The sequence below is a fragment of the Ischnura elegans genome, chromosome 3, assembly GCF_921293095.1.
Source record: "Ischnura elegans chromosome 3, ioIscEleg1.1, whole genome shotgun sequence".
Classification (NCBI taxonomy): domain Eukaryota; kingdom Metazoa; phylum Arthropoda; class Insecta; order Odonata; family Coenagrionidae; genus Ischnura; species Ischnura elegans.
The window spans coordinates 81,573,038-81,596,372 of record NC_060248.1 but is presented as its reverse complement, the minus strand read 5'-3'; the positions used below and the strand labels follow the sequence as shown (position 1 = coordinate 81,596,372).

General features: G+C 37.9%; 1 protein-coding gene across 1 annotated transcript in view; it reads left to right on the top strand.

Moving 5' to 3' along the window:
- Window positions 1-3,748, top strand: part of LOC124156065 (neuroligin 4-like) — a 440,414-nt gene extending 436,666 nt beyond the window's left edge. Inside the window, exon 5 of the mRNA XM_046530372.1 lies at window positions 3,595-3,748. Within this exon, the coding sequence (XP_046386328.1) occupies window positions 3,595-3,747 (153 nt within the window). The 3' untranslated portion in view covers window position 3,748. The remainder of the gene's footprint in view (window positions 1-3,594) is intronic.
- Window positions 3,749-23,335: the final 19,587 nt, after the last annotated feature.

The following is a 23,335-nucleotide window of genomic DNA, read 5'->3' as shown; positions in this document are numbered from 1 at the left end:
TTCTCCCCTTGCGAAGACAGTTTTTCTTTTAATATTTCTCTCAATGATAATAAACTCTTGAAGTGTTATTTTTTTACCATATCACTCCCGCTGTCGGCCGCACGTGCAGAACGCATGATGTCTTTTCCAGCCATGTTCTGTCGTTTATTCTTATATTTTTTACCTTATTGCTGGAAGAAATTTTATTGTTAACTTTAAGGTGTTGCACTTAGTACTCTAAAAAGGTACTTAAAAAGATTAAATGAAAAAAACTGGATTACCTGTAGGCCAGAGGTGGCGGTAAAGGTTATGCATTTGCGCATTATTTTATTCTTAACAGATTGGCATAGTAATTGAATTTTTAAGTAAATATAAGGGCACTCTTTGAGCTGAACAGTGATCCTTTTCAATAATTTTTAATCTAACATTGCTCAGTGTGAACAAAACATTGCAATCATGATTCCTTTCTGTTCTCTGGAAGTGTTTTGCTGCTTCATTATTATACTTTGTCAGGCGTTACTCCAGATGGCGTGTTAATTATAATATGATCATATGATATTTCTATTTTCGCATTTATGGCCATCTTTTGATCTGAAAGAAAAAATTATTTCAACTTCATTCTCAGATAGGCTTAAAATATCATCAAAGATTTGTTAGGAGGTAGCTCAGAAAAGATTTTAATTGATAATTTATAGTTCCTCCCTAATATTAAAATCTGCTCAAAGTAACTGAAAATTCATAGCGGAAAAACGAGTCGCACTGATTCAGCATAATAAATACATACATGGTGGATGAAATTGAAGGGTTGGATCAAAGGGAGGGCCCTGAGCCAACCACAATCCGATGGCCACCCAGCAAGCATAAGTCTTCCGCCAATACCTATAGAGGTAAATCTCATAAAAGCAGAAAAACAGAAAAAATCCACAATATATGAGGGGATTTAAAGTGAAGATGCGTTATTTTTTGCTTAATAGGTAATCGTTAACATTGAAGATAATGAATGAAAAATTGTTTTACTTGCATTTTCTGTTATTACGCCACAAATGTTACCTAAATGTATTAGTAGAGCTCCCGGTCTGCCACCCAAACTGGAGTCGGGCCACTCACATCCTAAGACCGGCCCTGATAAAGACACGTAGTCATGCAAAGGAAACTTACCGTATTTGCACGAATCTAAGACGAACACGATTCTAAGACGACCCCCCCTTTTTTGGAACTACGCTAGGGAAAAAATTTTTTCCTAATAACGATACGAATAAGCGATGAAAGCGGGAATGTTTGGCTAGGTTGCCTATGTCCCAGGAAACGCAGGCTTTTTGGCGCGTAATTATGATTAGATTTTAGCGCGTAATATTTCTTACAGGAATATTTCTTCGCAGGGGCCATGGTCCGAAGACGAATAAAATTAAACTGGTGAAAATGAAACCTAACTTTATTAAAACCACACGGAAAACACTCCGTAGTTTGAAGTCAAGCCACCCTGGAAAGTAGGGAACCACTCGTACGAGGTGAAGTTCGGAACTGTTGCTATCGCGTTCGGCGTACGCGACGGGAAATGATCAATGCGGGAACGATGGATCGGGATTCCGAGGTATAACTTTTCTTTTGAAGGCGGCATTGCAATGAATATTCTCTGCCATCGTAATACTCTGAAAGGCACGGTTAATCACAACTGAATCGATTTCTCTAATCAGAGGCAAATCATGTTGCCTTCTTACCGTTGCTCTGAGAAAAATGCAACGAATTTGTAGCAGTTTATTCCGCGACATTGAGGATTTAACGTTACAATTTAGGTAAATTGTAACCAATCACGCGATCATTTTGTGAGTTGATCGAGCTATAACTTGAATGGAGTCGAACCAAAGGTAAAGCAGGCAATCTCGCGAATAAGGCATAAGTGAACCCGGCGCGCCGCGGCGACTGATGAGCACACACCGAATCTTTGCCTGCTGCCCAAATTGAAAAATGTTTTTTTTTTTTACTTGAACGCAAAATAAATTGTGCTAAATTACTGTTCAGCTATTTTGACGTTGATTTTTCGTTGTATAGCTATCAGGTGGCAAACTCAGGTGACCATGATTTTTCCGACGTAAATTATGCAACCCGATTGACGTCGAGAATTATGCAACCCGATTGACTTCGAGAATTTTGCATCCGATTGTAAGACGAACCCTCTTTTCTGCATGAGTTAGGAGGGAAAAAAACCTCGTCTTAGATTCGTGTAAATACGGTAATTCAAAGGTTGGAAGCCTACAATATATTGCTTTGATTAAAGTATTAAAATAAAATATAAAATATGTTGGAAGCTCCTTCCTTCCACTACTACTTTTGGTGATAAAACAGGCACGATCCAAAAAATTGCATCAGTGAGTAAGAGGAATCTTTATCAAAACGAGTGTGAAATTTCTCAGAGAAGCCAACTGTTTATAATGGACTGTGAACCATTCAATCAATTTCAGATATCAGTAAGGCTTATTCTGCTCCATCAGTTGAGATTGTGAAGGATTATCAATTTCATCGCCCAATACTCTTGAATCTTTAATGCTAAAGAAGCAAATAAATAGTGAAATTGCTTAGAATAATTCTTGTTGGGTTTCTTAGAAAGCAGATGTATTGCAAAAGGAGGAACTTCCTGGCTACCGATAATTATTGCGATTTAAAAGATATATCACCCGTTTTAATATTGAAAAAAATATTTATGTGTAACTTTGTCCCTGCAACTATTAAAGGAACATTTATAGTGATCTTATGATATCGTTATAATCAGCCTTTAGAGATACGAAGGGAGTAGAACCATGCTGCAGATTTAAATAATACAGATCCAGTGATTGGACATTTGGATTATATCTTTGTTTAGTAATAGCAATATGTTGTTTCCATGATAAAAAATCTATGTTATTAACGGGAATGCAGTGTGTGGGTAGCTATCAGCGTAGCAAAAATCGACGTTAAAATTTGTCTATTAGGAAAATAGTGGATGATTAAATATAAATTAAATGGAATTTGGGGGCATGATAATTACATACAATAGGATAAACTTCTTACGCGGTATAGCCCAAAAAAGGTTATTATAATAATGGAATATCCGAGAACTTTTTGGGGAATATTTATATACGAAATAAATTGAACCTGAGACTGGGCAAATGTTGTTTATATGTATGATTTTAAGTCTCATATTTCATTTATGCATAAAACCATTCAGAAGGGGTTTCGTCCCTGCAAATTTTCATGGCCGATTATTACTATTGTCATCATCAGGAAAATTTTCAAACTTGTGGATGGTTTCCACACACATTTGAGACATTAAATCTCTTTTTTTTTTAGGTTTTGCAGCGTCAACATAGAATTTGGCCAACGTTTTTGTCATCATTAGATCTGACGAGGTCTTTGGCAAAGGAGAAGAAACATTGGCCAATTTTGAAACATTGACTAAGAAATGAAAGAAATACCTATTTTTAAAACACGGAATTTATATTTCTGCGCAATGAATGTCAAACTTTTACCTTTTTACCCGTGCTCTGAATGTCTTCAGAGAAGCTGTTTAGCACTTCCGCCTTGGTCTCTCGATGGCTTTAACACATTCTCTCTCTTTCTCTTTATATCTGTCTACCGCAGAAGTTCCCGGTGGATTTCTTCAACCGCACCGAGGCACTTTCCATCATGCCCAAGGGTCGTTACTTACGCCTGAGAAGAACACTGCCACTGCTGACGAATCAAAGCGAGGACTGCCTCTTCCTCAACCTCTACGTTCCTGGAGGAGGTGAGTGACCCAGAAGTCATCTCCGAGATAGGGCGGGTGTGTTTGTGTGAAACTTTTTTGGGTGAGACCCTAAAATGTTATTATTTTTATTTTTCGTTAATGACTTCGAGATGGTCTGCCGTATTTTTTTTTTTAAATTGCAATATTTGATCAAGAAGTTTCACTCTCCGAAGCAGCTCATTGCTCGCTAGCTTATCTGGCTGAAATGTTTGACTTTGGAGAAGTCATTGCTTTGAAGGGATTTAACTGTTGAAATCGGCGATAGATCCGAACTCGATACCAAGGAAACTGTGAATGCGAAAAGAGCTTATTAATGATGTAACGCCTCAACATCAATTTCTAATTTTCGTGAAAGGGGTTGGATTTTTCAATTTCATTCGCTAATTATCTTTGAGACATGCTGCACTTACCGATGGATTTCTATCGAAATAAATCTCACTCAAATGCAACATGGGTTTAACCTATGATTTCTATCATTTTCGGGAGATCACATGAATACATCTGTGGGCGTGAAGGAGATTCTGTATATTTAATGATATGATGAGGTTGAAATGGTTCATAGATAAAGTGTTGGTATTTATGCCTCACTTTCCTCGATGTAATTATCTTATGTAAATTTGGAAGATGCATCAATGGCGATGAGATTATTTTATTTCATTTCCTACCCAGTACAACTTAATTTTCACATAATTTAATGCTAACTAGACCGGAGAAAATATATCGTTACGAGCAAAATTATTGTCAGTGATGAGTCGTATTGAACTCAATCTCCACTTTTTCATTTATTTCATATACTTTTTTGCTATTCGTTAGTTTTTCTCCACCATCTCTACAAAGAAAATTAATTAAAATGATAATAATGATGAAACTACTGTCGAAACATTTGCAGCATTTTATCATGAGGATTTTAATAAAGTATATCTCTCCTAAGTTTATTCTATTATTTTTCTCTTTTCAACGGAATTGTTACCAGAATTTGAATAACATTAATGGTTATTGCATCAAAGTATTTTACGGCCCCAAAAAAATCTGGTTAAATTGTATTTGGATAACTCGCTTGTGCTCGCTGACCCCCCCCCCCTAAAAAGGCTGCGGCCTCTTATGTTCACTATGAGGACATGTATTTTTTGTCTGCCATATGTTACTTGAGAATCGTTTACTTTTCAGTATTTAAATATCAAACGTTACAATGTCAAAAATTTACGGCCATTGTTTCGATGGATTGTCTTTAGCTAGCTATTCAGCGTCGGTAAGAGCACCCATGCGAAACTTTATCTGAAGCCAATTTTTATGAAAGTTTTTGCGAGAAAATATTTAGCCGATCGGTGCAACAGGCGATTTAGCTTTCCAATCCTCTTTCTCGCAGCACGCACCATTGGTTTTTATACCCGATACCTTTCGTTCGTCCAGCGGACCAGGCGAGTCCCGAGGTTTTCCTAGAATCGAATGCAGCGCACGCGGATTACTATTTCTTGTGTTTTTCTTGTTTCCCCGCCCTACCTTCGCGTTTTCTCCATAGGATATGAGTGTGTGTCTCTGGAAAGTGTGGCGGAAAGGGTAAAAAGGTCCACCTCCCGAACCCCTTCCCTTCGGAAGAACATCTGGTAATGAAGTTCTCCAAGCTCACGTGCTCTCTCGAAGGAGTTCAAATTCTCGGAGCGTCTCCATGCTGTCGTCCGTGGGCAATCCAGGTGAAAGCATTTTGTTGGTGGGCGGGCGACACACATGTCGCGTTCCGGCCGTGAAGGCGCAAGCCGGGGCCGCTTAATAAACTGCTGCGCAAGCAGTGGTGCGGGTCCCCCACACGTTTCCCCATCCGACGTTTCGGGGGGGTGTCCTTGTGACCTCCTTCTCCTCTTACCCTCCTCTAACAGGGTGGCCACACAGTTTTATTGTAGAAAAAAATGAATTTTCTCACATTTACATGGTAAAATACTTGGATTTTCCTTTTTTTCCGATTATATTTCCATATCCTTTCTTTTATTAAGAACTTTTTATTCTCTGCCAATCAATTAGAAAGAATTCCCATTAAGTGCTCATAAAAGTTTGGAATTGTATATCTTTCGTAAGATTGGGGTACTTTTTAGGCTACTCGTGAGTGTAATTTTGGCGAAACGTGAAATATTTATAATTCTGCGTTGGGATGGAAGGACTAAAGTATTCGACTACACTTTAAATGAATATATATTAAGGTTACAGTTCTATATTCAATCTGCTGCTACTTTCAATATGCTTATCATTGACATTGGTATTTAATAGGTGTTATTGAACCAACTAATCTAGCTTCTTATCCATCAATGAGTAGTAGGTATAATTTCATGACTTAGTGGTGTGCAATGCGGGTTATATCACGTTGTGGTGCTCAACTATGCACATAGAAGACAGTGTAAAACCAAGGGATCCACGAGTATATGAAGTGCAAGGTGTTAAAAATTTTTATCGAGGGGAGTATTGTTTCACAATTAGTATTGCGTTGGACTGTTGACCCTATGGTCTCAGCATCAAAATCTGGGTAATGCCTTCTAGCGCGCTACTCCATCCTACCCAATCCAAATCAGATTCAGGGTGGAAGAACTGTGTGAGTGCTGATTTCTTTAAGTTTCAAGGTTTATCTCTAAATTAACTTGTCGGTTAATTATATAAAAATTAAAATTCTGAGTAAAAATCTCAGTTTCCTTTTATTTTTAAAAATTATTATCGCAGAAATTAATTTAACAATTATAAAAGAAGGCTAAGTTGACTCATGGAAATTCGTGGTCAACTCCTTATTTTTTCTCAACTTGACAATCCCGTATTATTTAAATTGAACACGAGCTAGCGTAGAATTGAGTGGAGCGCAGGATTTACCGACAACGGGATAATAAGCATTTGGCAGCATATCACGACCTATCAAAGAACCGACAAAACTACTTTTACCAGCATTAGATTCACCCCACAAGTATAACTGTTTCTTTTTGTGACTTTTATCATGGATGCTTCGATCGATCCATATCGCGCATTCCATAGCCCAATCGAAATTTGAACATCGAAAACAATTTGGATTCTCTAATCTACTTCTAAATTCATCATGGTATGATTTAAGAAACTTATAAATATTCTTATGCTCAACAACAAAAGGATCAAGATAAGAGAATTGAGTGGTCCTGGGTTCAAATCCTGAGTGGAGCCTTCGAACGTATCTACATGAAAATCCTCGGTGTGCGAGGTGGTCAAGTGAAATTAATCGACCATCGTACCATGACCATGTGAAAATTTACTCACATGTGGCTTAGTGATGGGTGAGATCTACCCTCACCTAACCTGAACAGCTTTCGAGGATGAGGCAGAGACCCAGTTTTGCCGGTTGGGTGGTTGCCCTGCCGTGCGCTATCGCCCTCTCTCCCAATAGATACATGGACTCCGGAGCGAGCAGGCACGGGGTTATTGGGACCGTAACGGGGAGGCATGTCGCACCCTCGCCCCGAACTCCCCGTTGTTATTTCTCCCTCCGATAAAATTTTATTCTTCCGCCGTTTCGACGGGTTGCCAAGAAAGTGACACCCATGGTGTAAAGGGTCTATTGTTCTCGTGAGGTTATCCGGTGTAGCCGAGTCAATTAAGTACCTATCCGTGTGCCTACCACGCGGGGCGAAATCACGTTTCCGATAGGTTTTTCTTCTCCCTATGTTGAAACTATCATACTGGTTTTGATTCGTCTACCTACAGTATGCTTTTAGTACAAGGGCATGTTTTTTTGTCTCTTCCGCGAACATGCCTTCCATCTCATATGATACCAGAGGTGTACTTCTTTAGAAAATATATCTTCCCGTTGTGGTATTTGAGATCACTTTTATATCCGTAATGAATCCTCTTCTTATGCGGGTATATGATGTGATTATTTTTCCTTTTTACTAGTGATGGGTCGATTCCAAAATTTTATCGATTCCGATCCCGTTTCCGATTCTGACATTTCGATTCCGATTCTACCGATACCGATTCCATCGATTCTGATGCCATAGGCTCCAAGAAAAATATCACTTAATTCCAGGCAACAAGAAAACCACTTAAAAAATATTACTCTGTGAAAGAGTCAGTCAAACAAAAGCATCTTTCATATCATCACAATGTAATCAAAATATAATAGCTAAATTTCAAAACAGAACATTCCTGAAAAGTGATGTTACATGATAGGTATTACTTTAGAAAATTAACACTCATGTTTAAATTTAAAATAAAAGTATTTCCTTTAATATCTATCTTTTATTGATAATATCTTATCATTATCAATAATGTCTCACAAATTTAGTCTCCTTTTACAGACTTTAAATTTTTGCTCAGATATAAAAGCATCTTCACTCTGTCAGCTGACAGAGTGAAGATGCTATGCTTTCTAGGATAGCTTAGGATATCCTAGGATAAAGCCTGTTGCATTTTACATCACATATTTTTCCTGCAGAACTAAATGTCTTTCCCTGAACAGAGTGGATGGCGGTATGGCAAGAAACCTCTTCGCTAACACTTTCAGCCTTGGGTAGGAGATACAAGTCTTTCAGTATTTCCCAGGGAAGGAATTTGGTGGGGCATTCATCTATGATAAATAAGCTCCACTTCAGCTTCAACAGTGTTTGCTATGGTGACTTTGGGTACTTTTCCAAATGCATCACCGTATCTTGACCACATACCTGTCACAGGCTCCCTAGTCTGCATTTGCTCCTTTGGAATATAAAAGGGATTTCCAAGTAGCACTTTTTGATCTCGAGTCGAGTTGAAAATTACTCGCAAGTATCGAGTCAAGTATGATAATTTCTGAACCAGGCAATACAGCAATGCATACTACAATATATTCTACTCCAATTTTCTATGATGAATGTTTAGCCTAATGTAAGAAGGAAAATATAATGAGTATCGTGCACTATAATGAGCCCTGAGTATAGTAATTTTCACAGCTATAATAAAGATTACATACTAAGTATATGAATCATGTAATATTTGGCCCTTTCAAATTCTCAAGCAGAAAATCCAATTATTCTACATGCTCAGCCAGCAGGTTTTGACATCTTCATGTTACAGTATTACTGCCTGCAGAAAATTGGCTTTTGCTACACACTTGTGTGACTGGGCAAATACTTTCCTACCAAAATTGCAAGATTTTGGAGACTTTGGAATTTTTATTAAAAATAATATCAACGATTTATTTGGACCTTGAATCTTCATGGAATTCAAATGAACGAAGCGAACGAACTATATAGAACTAAACTTGAGTTTTGTAGAGCCAAAAAAATTCTATACTTCGCACGTCATTTAATCAGGGTTAAAGTCTCTTGCTTTTTTAAGTTCAAGAAAGAATTGTGCGAAAAATCCACAGAGAAAAAATCATTCGCCATGACCGGGATTCGAACCCGGATCCCTCGATTTCCGGCCGAGTGCTTTAGCCAGTTAAGCTACCGAGGCGTCATTCTCCCCTGTGGAAATTTGTGGACTATAGCGGACAAGGTGGTATGGACTGCTGAGCATATTATGCGACGAGCAGTCCAAATCGTGCGCACGGCGCCACAGCCGGATAGTTAAGTCCGAACTTTGAACACATATAGGTGTTCTCTCTTTGACGAATTTAAGTATACCGGGACTAGCCACGGTGATAACTTTTACGGGAGTCACCCGCAATGCACAATTGTGCGAAAAATCCACAGAGAAAAAATCATTCGCCTTGACCGGGATTCGAACCCGGATCCCTCGATTTCCGGCCGAGTGCTTTAGCCAGTTAAGCTACCGAGGCGTCATTCTCCCCTGTGGAAATTTGTGGACTATACCGGACAAGGTGGTATGGACTGCTGAGCATATTATGCGACGAGCAGTCCAAATCGTGTGCACGGCGCCACAGCCGGAATGTAAAAACCCGGGATCCGGGTTCGAATCCCGGTCAAGGCGAATGATTTTTTCTATGTGGATTTTTCGCACAATTGTGCATTGCGGGTGACTCCCGTAAAAGTTATCACCGTGGCTAGTCCCGGTATACTTAAATTCGTTCAAGAAAGAAACTAAACGCTACAAATGAATATCACATCGGACGGATGCAGTAAAAAAAAAAGGCTAAAAGATGCCAATTGTGATATGAAAACTCCCCCTTCCGCGCGACTCACCTCGGCGAAGGTGGAAAGGGAAAAAGGGTATCAGTTGTTGCCTTTCGTGGAAACAGTTCATTTTTCTCTCTCTTAAGCATGCTGACTTAATTTCTTCATTTTACTTCAATACCCTAGCCATATTTCTTATGCGTGGGATGGTTCCGCAAAATATCCAGTCCTTAGTATTTTCTTTCGAGTAATGCGCTAAATGGCCTATTCGATCTATACATAATCCTTTTTAACATCCTCAGTTTAGTGTTTTCAGTCAATTAAGACGATTATCCATGCTTTACATGACGATTTTCAAGACTAATGTTTTAAAAAACTTGAAAAATCGGCCTCAGTTACCGAGCCTCAGAGGTCCGCGGCGTGTAGGTCAGCCTTGACGCGCGATTAAAAAATCGCTATAATTTCCTTCGTCGCAAACTTTTTTCCAAGATTTCTACTTAGTAATCTTTAGAAATCTCTACTTTATATTGTGGTTCAAATTTTCCGAGTTATATGTTTCGTAAACGAAAGATAATATCTACTTTATGCCAAATTTCACGTGAAAAACGGGTCGGCCATTTTGCGTTGTAAAACCAGACAGATGAGAGCCAAAATCTTCAAAAGTCATTGAAAATATAGGGAAAGCACCAGGTTAAAGGAATATTGCGTTTCTTTATTCCATTAAACTCATACCAACGCAAAACCACCTGGATAAATTCAAAGATTTTTTGAGGAAGAACGATATCTCGCGTGGCATTGAAAAATTGGTCATGTTTGGACTACTGTATCTCAAAAAAGGGTCGTATTTATGTAAAACGGCATATAAATCTATATCTGGTAATAATTTATGAGTATTTACGCTAAGTTTCAAGTCTCTATCCCCAAAAAGGTCATTTTGGACCTCATTCCAGCTTTTTCCGATTTCGGACCAGTGCGCGCCGAGTAGGAAGACGATCGGCCGCAGCGGCTACCGTAAAGGTATTCGGCGCCCATGCCGACAACTATAGTGTATTCGGCAAGCTGAAACTACCAGGCCAAGGCATTAGGATGACTTATCGGCTTTAAAAACTGCATTATAACACGAGTTTCATGATAGCGCTTCCTGTCGGCAGATCGCTGGACCTACTATACTCGAAAGCTCTATAACCTTAACTACTCGACTCGACATTCGTAATGCTACTCGAAACGCTCGAGTCGAGTACCAACTACTCGACTCGAATTTTTGAGTACTCGCACATCCCAGAAAGATATGTGTTTTGTTATCACGATTACGAGGCGCGAAAATTCAAATGACTTTTGGGAACGCGGTCGTATATTTTGTGGTTTGAAGTACTACTGGAATCGGAATCGATTTTTCACCTTGGCAAGTACTCGTTTTCGATTCCGGTTCTTGGCCGAGAATCGAGGAATCGAAGAATCGAGGAATCGAACCGACCCATCACTACTTTTTACTCCTAAGTCAACAGTAGACATAGCATTACTAAGAATTTTGTACATTATTTAGGACCGGGATCTTCATTTATCTATTAGTTGCGGGTTTTATGTTGAAATTGGTGTGGCTATTTCAGCAATGTTTTTTTTGTATTTTCACATGCCTTTTTCAGGTAAATATTCAATAATTAGTTAATCCATAAATTAAAAATTTATATAGTTATTGCTTGTTTTCTTTTCGCTAATTTTATTATATAACCGAAAAGTTTATTTTTCCTAAACGAAATTAATGAGAGCAAACGGTTTTTGAAATGAAGGTGACAGATGTTTCCTCCCTCTTGTTTCGTTAAAGTTGAATCTCCTAAGGATCCTAATCTCTTCCCCTTGCGCTGAAACCGATCTGGCTCGTCTATCCCGTCCATCACGTGTCGAACCACGATTGGGGTGTAGTGCGATTAATACTTCTTTTCTCGACCAAAATCCAATGGCCTACAGTCGTACACTCTTTTTTTTCAATACCGTTATCTCCGTACTCCCGCTGATTCTTTGACGCAATTCCCTCGATGTAATTGCATCGCCTCCTCTGTACGACCGTTGGAATTACGACACATCTCTCACGGCGGGAAAAAATCATTTAGCACCGCCTTCGGCGACTGTCACGGGTAAATCGCGCTAGTTTTTTTTTCGTGTTTCTTTTATTTTCACACCGTATCTGTAGTATCACGTTTGTATCGAAACTTATTCGTGTGCTTTCCACACTTCATTCGCACAATGGTTATGGTTTATGTTTCAAAACACGTTAAGTAGAAATGAATGGCAGACTGGGATAAAAATGTTGTAGAAAATAACTACTGTTTCCCTCTTGATTTTTATAATATGATTCCCCACCATGCCTCGCCTGGCAGTGTTTTATCTGTGACAAAGGTTATTAGCTGTACCTTGTCAAAAATATATTTGTCTCTATAACTCTAAAATATTTTCGTGCTTTTAAGTAAAAATAATTAACTTTTTGCAGATTTTGTATTTCCAGCTTATCTCGTATTATTCAAGTGGTATTGGTTTACTTATCGGTGCTACATTCAAAACTAGAAGGAATAGATTTAGTCACTTACCTTTTTGGCCTATGGCCCTTATGTTTTACGATCAAGGTTTGCTGTAATTTTTAACTATTTTCTGCGTCTACCTTTTGAAAAATCCATTGAAAATACTTGTAACTTTGTTTAAAATCATCAGAGTTCAGATAAAAATAATTCGGATTTCTTTGACTTTAACATTTTTAAACTGAAGTAACCTTTTCTAAACAGTGATAAAAACCTGTTCTTCCAAAAGATCACAGTAGCACACGTGTCCACGTATTCAATATTCATTGAGTTATGATCTAATTCTATTAATTGACATAAATTTAAGCCATGAGTAATAATATTTTTGAACAAAAATACCATGCTAAGTAGCATTTAACCAATAATATATATCTGACCGCTAATCTCAAGGGGACTACATAGAAGCGGCCCAAGACTGTCCCTTCGAGGATTGATTTATACTCCCCATATGAGCGCAATTGAATAGATTTTCAAAATATTCTCAGCACGATGGTGAAGACCGAGCCTTATTCATTTAGCCTTAATATTAACAATGTTATATTTGCAATCACAATTAATATCATTCAAAAGGGATTAATTTGAAAGATAACATCACCACGGAAATAAATTTCGGCTATAGGTTCTGATTAAAGCTTATTTCACCGTGAATGTCGAATTGCTATGCCCGTTACTGACGCGAGTGCCGGCTTTTGCCTATCAATTTTAATCCACGGTAGGTAATAATACGTCCAGAGGCCAACTAAAGAACTCTCTCAAGGGAACCACCCTCTTTGGTAATATTCCATGGCACCCTAGTGCCATTAGTGGTTACTGTATTTCATCACCGCGACTTATGAGACTTTTAAGCCCAGCGTGGCCTACCATCAAAAGATTTCTCATCATCTAAGGTCATCTCTAAGCTATGACTCTTCGAAACATCATAAGACCTCATGCATTTTTATTAATATTCTTAATCCGTCGCTAAGGCATTAATCAAGGTTTTGCCTCACCTCTAAGTCCACTCGTGTGAATTTTTGCAAGAGTGTAGTCCATTTCGTGTTGTGAATATGATATCAATTATAAATACCTATTAATTGATTTTGACCGTGATTCTGTGTGTAGCAAGATTATTCTCTAAGTACGCATGTAATATATACTTTCTTTTAGAAAATCGTCTAAATCATACGACTCATCATATGAAGGGGGTGTGGCCAACCAATATGATTTTGCGGAACATTGGGAATAGCTCGGCGTGCAGCTTATAAAATTGATATATTTAAGTTTTGAATAAATGTTTAGTTTTATTTTATTTAGTTTAGTTTATTTTCAAAACTTTAAAACTTTTTGCACTGCTTTGGCCATTGTGAATTCGTACTGCAGGGTAAATTAGTGCAATATACAATGTATAGTGTTATTATTCATAAGTAAGGTGCGAACCTGTCGCAAATAATATTTATATATTGTTGTTAAATAATGGAGACCGAAAAAATAATCTAGCGGATGCGTGCTGAGGGTTAGACAACCGTGATATGTGTCTCACTTGATATAGATATTAGATTCTGAGATCAAAAATGGTGAAATGCGTTTAAGGCAGATTTGTTGGCTTTGGGACCACGGGGCTTGGAGGTGCTTAGCTGGGGAAACTGCGGGAGCGTGGCCAGGTGCGGGTGCCTCGAGGTGAGGCGATGCGTTTTGCGGGAGGATATGACTCCTCTTTGTATTCCGCGCCTCGTTCCCATTTCAGCGAGATCCGCGATTCGTATTCACTCGGCAGCTTTAGGCCCTCCCCCTTCCCTCTCTCTTTTGCCACCATGCCCTGCTTTGCATTGGGGGCCTTCTTCATCTCTATCTACTATCTGCAGTCATCCCCGACTCGGCAAAATCGGACGCCAAGTCGGCTGAGATTGAATAAGGAAATTTCAGTCGATCGAGAGAATCAAGGCCGAAATGAAATGCAGGCGCAAGATTTTTTAGGGCGCGATTCAGATGTCAAAGTCAGTCAAAAATCTCATTCAATCCCCGTGAATTTCTCTTCTCGGAGCGTGACATTTTTGTCTAGATAGACTTGAGGCTCAAGTTTTCACCCGCTAAGATTGTACCGCTGCGTGTTTCGCAATGGATTCTCGCGTGAAATGGGGTTTATATCGTATTATTCGTCTTTGGTCTACATTTTGAAACGCTTGCCTTGTGCGATATCCCCAAAAATCTTGCTTTTGCGCGTCGTTTTCATTTCATCTGAATGTCTATGATGCTCAATTGAAGTCTGGTTTAGTTAGCACTGCACATATTGTAAAAAATAAACTTTCACCGGGAAAATTAAACTCCAAGTGTCTTCAATTTTTCATATACATGGTTCTCTTTGTACAGTGCCCGAAAACATTCACTCTAAGTTTATTTATACTCTATTTTAGTCGTATTAAGTTTTTCTTTACTAAGTGTCAGCTTCACATATCTCTGTGAATAATACTAAAGATTTAATCATCTTAGGTGTAAGTGAATAAATTCGTTTATTTTTCAGTGTTGCGTGAACTGTTTACATATGAAAATCATTCTATCAGCGTCTTTCCCCTTTTCTTGATGAAACAGCATTGTTCAAATTGCAATAATGCAAATTGAAAAAGTTGCTTTGAAAATTTGTACCAAAAATTGGTGAAGCATATATGCAATCAAGTGTTTTTAGGAGGTAATTGGGACAACACTCAACAACTTCTGGGAATGTGCGATAGAGAAGACCTTTGATTTTGCCTCCACTAATAATTACTGCTTGAAGTATCATTGAATTAACAAAATTTTTACACCTAATGCATCTTTATGGGATGATATCTAAGCAAAAAACTTTAAAACAACATTTGTCCTCTTTCTCTCTGGAGCTGTATATTTTTTATGATTAGGTATATTGGTCAATTCCATTTGAATAAGGTCGGTATTAATATGAAAATTTGGGTTGCCAATTTTCTTTACCTAAGAATAAATCATGTTGCCAATGAAGAAGAAGAGAAAATTAAAATATGCTGATGATTGATGATGAACTTGTGATCATTTAAAATTTAGAATCTGAGATAATTTTATATTTAGGAGTCTGACTTACTATCGCTGACTTTACGCTCGTTTTCCTGCAGTTTTAAGACAATAGCTACCTACTAAAAAATATACACCTTAGCTGGAAGATTTAAAAGTATGATGGTATGTCGCAACTGATTTGCGAAAATCTTGGTTTTCCCTTTCAATAAGTCCAATTCCGAAATTCAAAACTGTTGTCCATCGGATCATCAAATATGATTTTGAATAACTGGGCTACCTTTTTAATTACTCGTGTGAAAGTTTTGGCAACTTGAAAAACTTTTTCCTCGGCAGAGCAAGCAACCTTGAATAAATCGATTTGTGTACGTAATCGATTGCAAACCACCGCTTTTACTGGGTTCTATCTTAATTCCCTCATTTTACGCAATAGACTTATCGGAAACACTTAGGTAAGGAAGTGGAAGACTTGAAACTCGGTGGAAAAGATTTGAAACTCGCGTAGTGGTAGCTATGCACACTAGTATTTTTTTTTCTCATTGCAGTAAAATTCTTTGCCACTTGCATATTTCAGATATTTGAATTTTTTCTCTAATTTGACTTCAATTTGACCGTTGACCGTTATTATTGAGTTTCATTTTTTGACACTTCTGAAGTCAATATCCGCATTTTTTTACATGATTGAAATAAAAATATTTGGTAGATTAATATTGTTTGTCGATTAGACTTGATGTTTGTCGATCTGTATTTTTTGCTAACCTAAATTATGAATCCGAGTTTACCATTCCACGCGTGTTGCCCTAGTGATTGTTTGTTTTCCCTTCAGACCACCTATTCTTTCGCTTCTTTCATTCGGACGAAATCTACACGTGTCTCCCGCTGAATACTTCACGTGAATAAAAAATGGAGCGCGCGAAGTTTGCCCGTCGCGCAAACATTTTCGGCTCAAAGGTCGGCTTCTCCCTGCCTTGATTCTCGTGACCTCCCCGATGAATTAATAGGGAGTGGGATAGAGCGGGAGATCGGAGAACAAAGGATTATAGTGTGTGGGAAGACGATCCGCCTGGTGCCTAAAAGATTCACGGAAATTTCTGCCTCAGGCGACGCCCTGCCCTTCGTGGTGAAAATGTCACTCCCACTGTTGTGGGCCGGAGTTGCAATTTCGGTCATGTTGGTTTTTGCGTTTTTTTTCTCTCGCAACTGCCGTGCAAAATCAAAATTAGTTTTGTGGTAATATTCGTCTCGTAAGTCTATGGAAATAACTTCCTTCAAACGTTACGCTTGTTAAATTAGCATATTTTAGGATGAATGTGCAATGAGTATAATTCACAGCTACTCTCGTATTATTTTAACTTAACTTTAAATTCTTGAAACTGAAATTACTAAAAAGATTACGAAAAATGGTGACGGAGCATCTGATTTTGCATTATTGAATTACTGATACAAATAGTATTAATGGTTTATGGTCTCTTCTTCCAAAAATGTAGAAATTGGCAGTGAAAGTATCCAAGAAGTCATTTCCATTAATTAAAGTCTATTAATTAATGGGTATGACATTTTGGAAACTTTTGCGTATTTACAATAGCATCCTATTGGTCAAATGTTATATATATGTAGATTATGGATAGTGAATCATTATGAAATAATTTTATAATATGGATAATTAAAAATATTCGAACCTCAAAATGGCGACGAAATATTTGATACTTGATTTGTTATAAAGGTAAAACAGATGGTAGGTATCAATTTTTGACCCCTCTCATTCCATAAGAAACATTATCATCAAAAGTTAGTCAATTGTAATTCACCTGATAGTGGTTAGCATTGAATTGTTCTTTGAAAAAAGGAGCTTCATGTCTTCAGAGTCTGTGTTAATATTGATCTTTATTTTGAAGATTTGTATGCTATTATATCAGGTCGATGGTGCCTTAATTGATTGCAATGAAGTGGCTAGTGTTCCAGTTTTTATTCAATTACCGGTGTCTTTGCTAGGAAATATCCGGAAGTATACTGCTGATTGTTGCCGGAAATGGTGTTTTAACATATTTAACGTCCTTATTGGGGTGTATTTTTCAACTGACAAGCAAAATACATTCAAGCAGGATGGGCGGACGACCACATAGCGAAGTTTTTCACACGACTGACCAAAATAAGAATCCTCTTTTCTGCGAGTGTCATAGATTATACAGCACCAGAAGTTTGCGTGGAGGGATTGACAGGCATACCGTAGGAAAATATGTTTGAATATATTACTTGGATATTATTCTTTAGACGAAGCACATTTCATTCCGAATCCCCCATCGTTCTTGAAATATTTTTTCACTCGCCCCCATTATAATTTTGCATAGTGCCCGTCGTGTCCTTGGCGCCGAGTCTTTTACGCTCCCATTCTTCCCGAGAATATTCATGGCTTGCACATAAATACGACCGTTCTTCCCCGGCCGGTTATGTGTGCGGAAGTATCATTTATACATCGCAGGTGAGTCGGCTGTTCCCTGCAGAGAATAGAAAAAAGAAATGGGTTGAGATTATCCCGAAATATACGGGCAAAACGTTGAAATACGAACCTATTCATAGATGCAGAGCTATTTTGAGCAGATTTACTAACGCTATATACCTACCGTGGACATCGTAGAGTATGGCATTGCACCAAACTTCAGGTGCTGTTTCGAGATTACCTATTTAATATTGAAGGGATGCGAATTTGATTGGGTTTTCATTCTTTGAGGATTATCGTTTAGCGGCCTGGATTCCAGCCGGGATCAAAAATTTGAGATGAATTCCTGTATCCCTTCATCATGATTCCCGAATTTCCGTGATCAGTCTAGCGATTGATGATTTAACATGCGGGGATCGTGTTATATAGCATTCCCAAACGAAACAAAATTCGGTCCACGCAAGTAGAAATAACAGGTTTTGTGGTCGCTTTGAAGTATTAAACTTACGTACAAACAAACGATTTTGAACGATTTTTGTCTCTGAAAATAAAATGAATATGCAAACGGGTATGGTATTTATGGACGGACATCCTACTCTTTGTGGTCGGTATCAATTGATTCGCGTGAAATTGAAATATATTGCGACATCCAAAAAGGATACACAAATTCAAATTCTTCGACGATATCTAGGATGCATTTTTGTTCAGTCATCCAATTAGTTGTGCTGCATAACGCATTCGGCCAGCAATGTGTGCGGTTACCATTGCATGCTGAAATTTTCCCTTACTTATTTTGTTTATACTATCTCAAATTTGGTCGATATAGACGTAAACCACTGGAGAACGTCGTAACTATTACAAAAGTCTAAAACGATGTCTTTTACCTTTGATTTTCATCATTATGTTCGTGTCACCGAAGTTTCAAGGTAATGAATACCAGTAAATATACAACTTAGTTGGAATATTTAAGGCAATGATGTTGCCTAAAAAATTAATTTTCCGAAAATGCATATCATATCAGGCAGAAATTCCGAAATTAAAAATCAATGTCTATTTGCAATGAAAAATTATTAGAAAATTATGCGCTTCCCCTTCCAATTACTTGTGTGAAAGGAGTGGTAGCTTTCGAAAAATGTTTCTCGGCAGAGCCTGCAGCCGTGCAAATCGATTTAGCAGGCCGTATAACATAACCTTTAGCGTGTGTTTTGTTGATTTTCTCATTTTACGTATTGAAACCTGTAGGAAACCCCTAGACAAAAAAGTATAGGATAAATTGGCTTTATTCTTGGCTTGAATAAGGGAAGTATGCTTATACAATTCATTTGAGAGAGGTTTCATTTTTTTAACCCTACTCGTCACAGGCATAAGAAAAATGGATATGTCCTTTATTCTATTACGAGTTAACTACTGTGCTTAAATATATCAGGGCGTGGTAAAGTAAGTGAGAAATTTTGGAAATCCTAGCTTGAAATGCGGTTATGCTAATTAACCTTCTTGAATATAACCTCATAAATCCTATGAGAGTTTGAAATCTTCTTTTTCCACAAATTTCTAGGGAGATCCTCGTGATGAAATTATAATGAAAGTGTTTTTTTACGATAACATTTGAATTAGTTTTCTCGTGAAAGCTGGATCTAAAACCATTAATTTAAAAAAAATAATTTTAAGTGTGTTCAGGCTGAAAATTTCTAATCTACGGAGATGTAGTCGTGAGCCTTTATCCATTGTTTAAAATGTATGAGATACGGAATGTATGAGGAATGACATCTTTTTAAATAAAAGAGAAAGGCTTCAAGGGATCGGAGGAGGAGGGAAAACTCATTCCCAGTTGGAGAAAAAAAACAACAAGTTTTTGTCTTCTTATCCGCATTTCTGAGTTAATTTCCATTATATAACGCTTTACATGGTAAGCATTTGCGTAGGATGAAATATATATAGGTAGGTCGTAACTAAAGCAGTAGTGTTATATTTTCTGCATATTTCCTACAAATTTGTTTTCATTTACATCAATGGTGCCGTATTTTATTCTTTTTAAGTATGAATTCATTGACACAGCGCTGCGATAAATGATAATTTTTTTTTATGATGAAGGCGGTCTTTGTAATCTCGTGGATGAATAGCTATTATTAATTATTCTTCTCCATGCTACATTTACGTCGTTCTTTTCACAATAAATATTGAATATCCCCTATTTCAATGGGATATAAAACTGCTAATTTTAGGCTTTCGACTTTTTTTAATTTGGTAAATACTGTATACAATGTTATCGTTTCGTGTTCTATTGAAAATTTTTGAACATTTGTAAAATTTCCATGAGCAAATCTTTGGAGCGAAGAGAATTCATTTCATGTGCGAAGATTGAATAAAAGTAATTATTATTTAGGTAAATGTCTAAATTCTGTGATTAAATAAAAAGCAGCTTGACAGCTAAATAGTTTATGTCGAAAAGGGTTGTCTTTCGTAGGAGGCAATAGGGATGTGAAATTGTCTTGCTAAAGCTTCTTTCCCATGATTACTCCTGGAACGAGTAAATTACTCCCAGAAAATAATGATGAGTGCTCGACATTCTGCATTGGTTGCATCACAGAATCCAATATGCCGGTTATCTGGGCACCAAAGGGATTTGAACCCGGAGCTTCAAGGCTTAATGCTAGCTCGGAAATAATCTATCGATCTAACCTTTCTTCCACGGATTGCAATTCCCCTGCTGACTAGAATTCTAAATCTGACTAGAATTCTCTTCTTATTGCGTTGGTATGATGGATAATGCTTCCACAGGTATAATTGCTCTTGGGACAGATATGAAACGTAATTCGGTGATGTCATCGTAATACTAGGTCATAATGAAGAGATAGAAGAATATGAAGCAATGCACTGTTCCGTGTAGTTTAAGATACTTCTAAGCACTGAAAGATACTCAAGAAAATCAACGAAAATGAATATTTGACTCCAGGAAATTTTAATAAATTGAAGCCTGTAACCAGAGTGGCTATTAATAGATAAAGGAAGACAATGTATATTGTTTTGGACATAATGAGGACATGGTGTAAATTCTGGTATTATTCATTTGGAGAATTAGTGAAAAATATTACTTAATAAAATGAATTGCTCTAAGTACAGTTATATGTAAGTAATAATGTATACCTACAAATAAAAAATAATTATATGATGTTTTCAATGCGTTGAAACCCGCTTCGTAAGTTAAGGGACTTGATATTATAGCCGGGAACCAGTTTAAAGACGAATCCCAACTACTCGTGGAGACCACGAACCTTGTACGCACTGCGCTGTAGTCATCCACTGTGCCGTGTTACAAGCCTTGATTGTTCATTAAATATTCGTATGCCTGTACTAGTGCTTATACTTTTGTTATACTACTTTTTATTTGACACTGCCACCAAAGCTTGTTACGTCAGCATAAAGCACCGATGAAAAATAGAAAATTTCGGAGTTTTTTTGAATAAATGACAAACCATGTAGGTACTGTAAGCCCGAGGCTTGTGAGGCATCAGCACCTTCATTTTGTTCTCTCACTACACAATGCGCTTTGGTAAAATAACTTAGTTAATCTTCATATAATTATTATTTTCACGTAGGTGCGCATATTGAACTTATGAAAACTGGGTTCCTGTGCCTTCATGGTAATCATTAGTATAGCTCGCCTTTGAAAATGTTTCTGTTGGCAAATGCAACTGATAATGATGCAGGTACCAAAACTCGCGTCGTCTGCTTTGATTCTGCATGTGATGTTTGGAAAGTTTCAATCATTAAACATACTGCATTCTGCGTTCTGTCACATTAGAGTAGTTTATTTTCGCCGAGTGTAATCAGAAGGATAGGTACCCAGCCCATTAAAATGCATTCGCTGCGTTGATTAATTTTGAAAAGCATGCCTTGCGTGCCATGTTAGTTGTTTGTCCTGGTTGTCATGAAAAAAATGGGAAGTCATTTTAATTCATTTGAAGTCTGCTGTACTCCAACTCACGATCTAATTCAGGAGGCTAGGACAGAAGTAAAAGTTATTCACGTGAGGACATTGCCCGGGGATAAAATGTGGCACAGAAGACTGCACGAAAAATTGCACTTCGAGTGAGCGTCCAACGTGATATGCGGGGTTTTAGACATGGATTTTTTTTTCGTGCTTAGGCCCTGTACAATTGTAATCTGAATGAAAGGGGAATCACTGAATATTTTCTTCGTCTGAGTCTACAATCACATGAGGATTATCATGTCAGTCACGTTTAAGTAATCTATATTTTGCATGTTAATGTTTTAAGAATGGTCAGCTGAATATAATTAAACCATGGCAGCATCCAAGCATTGGTTTGATGAAATGGATCCCATTACGTTGTTGGGATTGTTTATATTGCGGCGGTAACTTATTCTTATTATTGTTTATGAAAATAAAATATACAGATTTTTAAATATATGTAAATTCGCCTGGCGACCAAATCTCTAGGCTGAAGCCAAGCATTGAAAAAAGTTTTTTTCTCCATTGCTCATTCAAGAAATAAATGTGGATTACGAAGCGGTGTAACTTCAAGTTGCCTCCGCAAGTGCAAGAAAGTGGTAAAAAAATTTAACATGAGAATAATCACTTGAAAGTTTCTTAGAACGCCATGGTAGTTTAGTTTTCAACCCGTATTTTCAGGAACTTGGTTCGATTCCAGGTCACATTGAATTTATTTCCTCATCTGAAGATTTTTTCTCACTTTAGGATGTAGTACATATGCTCGATTATGTTCGTGCTTCTTGATTGCGGAAATTCTGTGCAAAGTGTGCAGAGGTAATTTATGTATTATAGGGGGTAGCCATCATAAATGCAATAGAGTAAAAAAAATATTTAACATGAGAACATTTACTTGAAATATTATCTAAGAACGCCATAGTTATTTCGCTTTCAAACCGTATTTTCAGGAACTCGGTTCGATTCCAGGTCACGTCGAGTTTAATTGTCTCAAGACTGTCTGAAGACTTTTTCTCACTTTTGGGGGTGGCACGTTTAGTGTCGATGGTGTTTGTGCTTATTGATTGCGGAAATTCCGTGCTAAGTGAGCAGAGGTAATCTAGGTAGTATGGAGGAGTTGGCGATCGTCAAGGAAGAGGACTCTAGAAACAGTGCGGTGGCTGATGGGATTTCGAGGAGCTGGGCCCAGCTCTCGTATATAGCCCAACCTATCCCGAAGTAATCGCCTTCGACAAACTTTCCAATCCTTTACTGGCCTTTTTCTTCCCTTCACACCTCTTCTCAGCCCGTCTTTCTCTCGCTGCTGCCCTTCACCAACTTCTTTCCAGCGTTCTTCTCGTCCCCTTTCACTTTCCTCCTCCGGAAGGGAGCCTTCTAGTCTTATCTCCCCGTTGGACCTCGTGTTTTCTCCCTCCCTTTATCCCCGAGTCCTCGACCTCCGCCAATTTTACGGCCCTCTCGCGTGAGGCATAGGGATTTCGAGATCTATCTTGTTTCACGTATGGTGTCTCCGTTTACACGGCCACTATTGGACACCCTGTCGCTTTTTCGGATCCGATGGCCTCCGGGGTTATA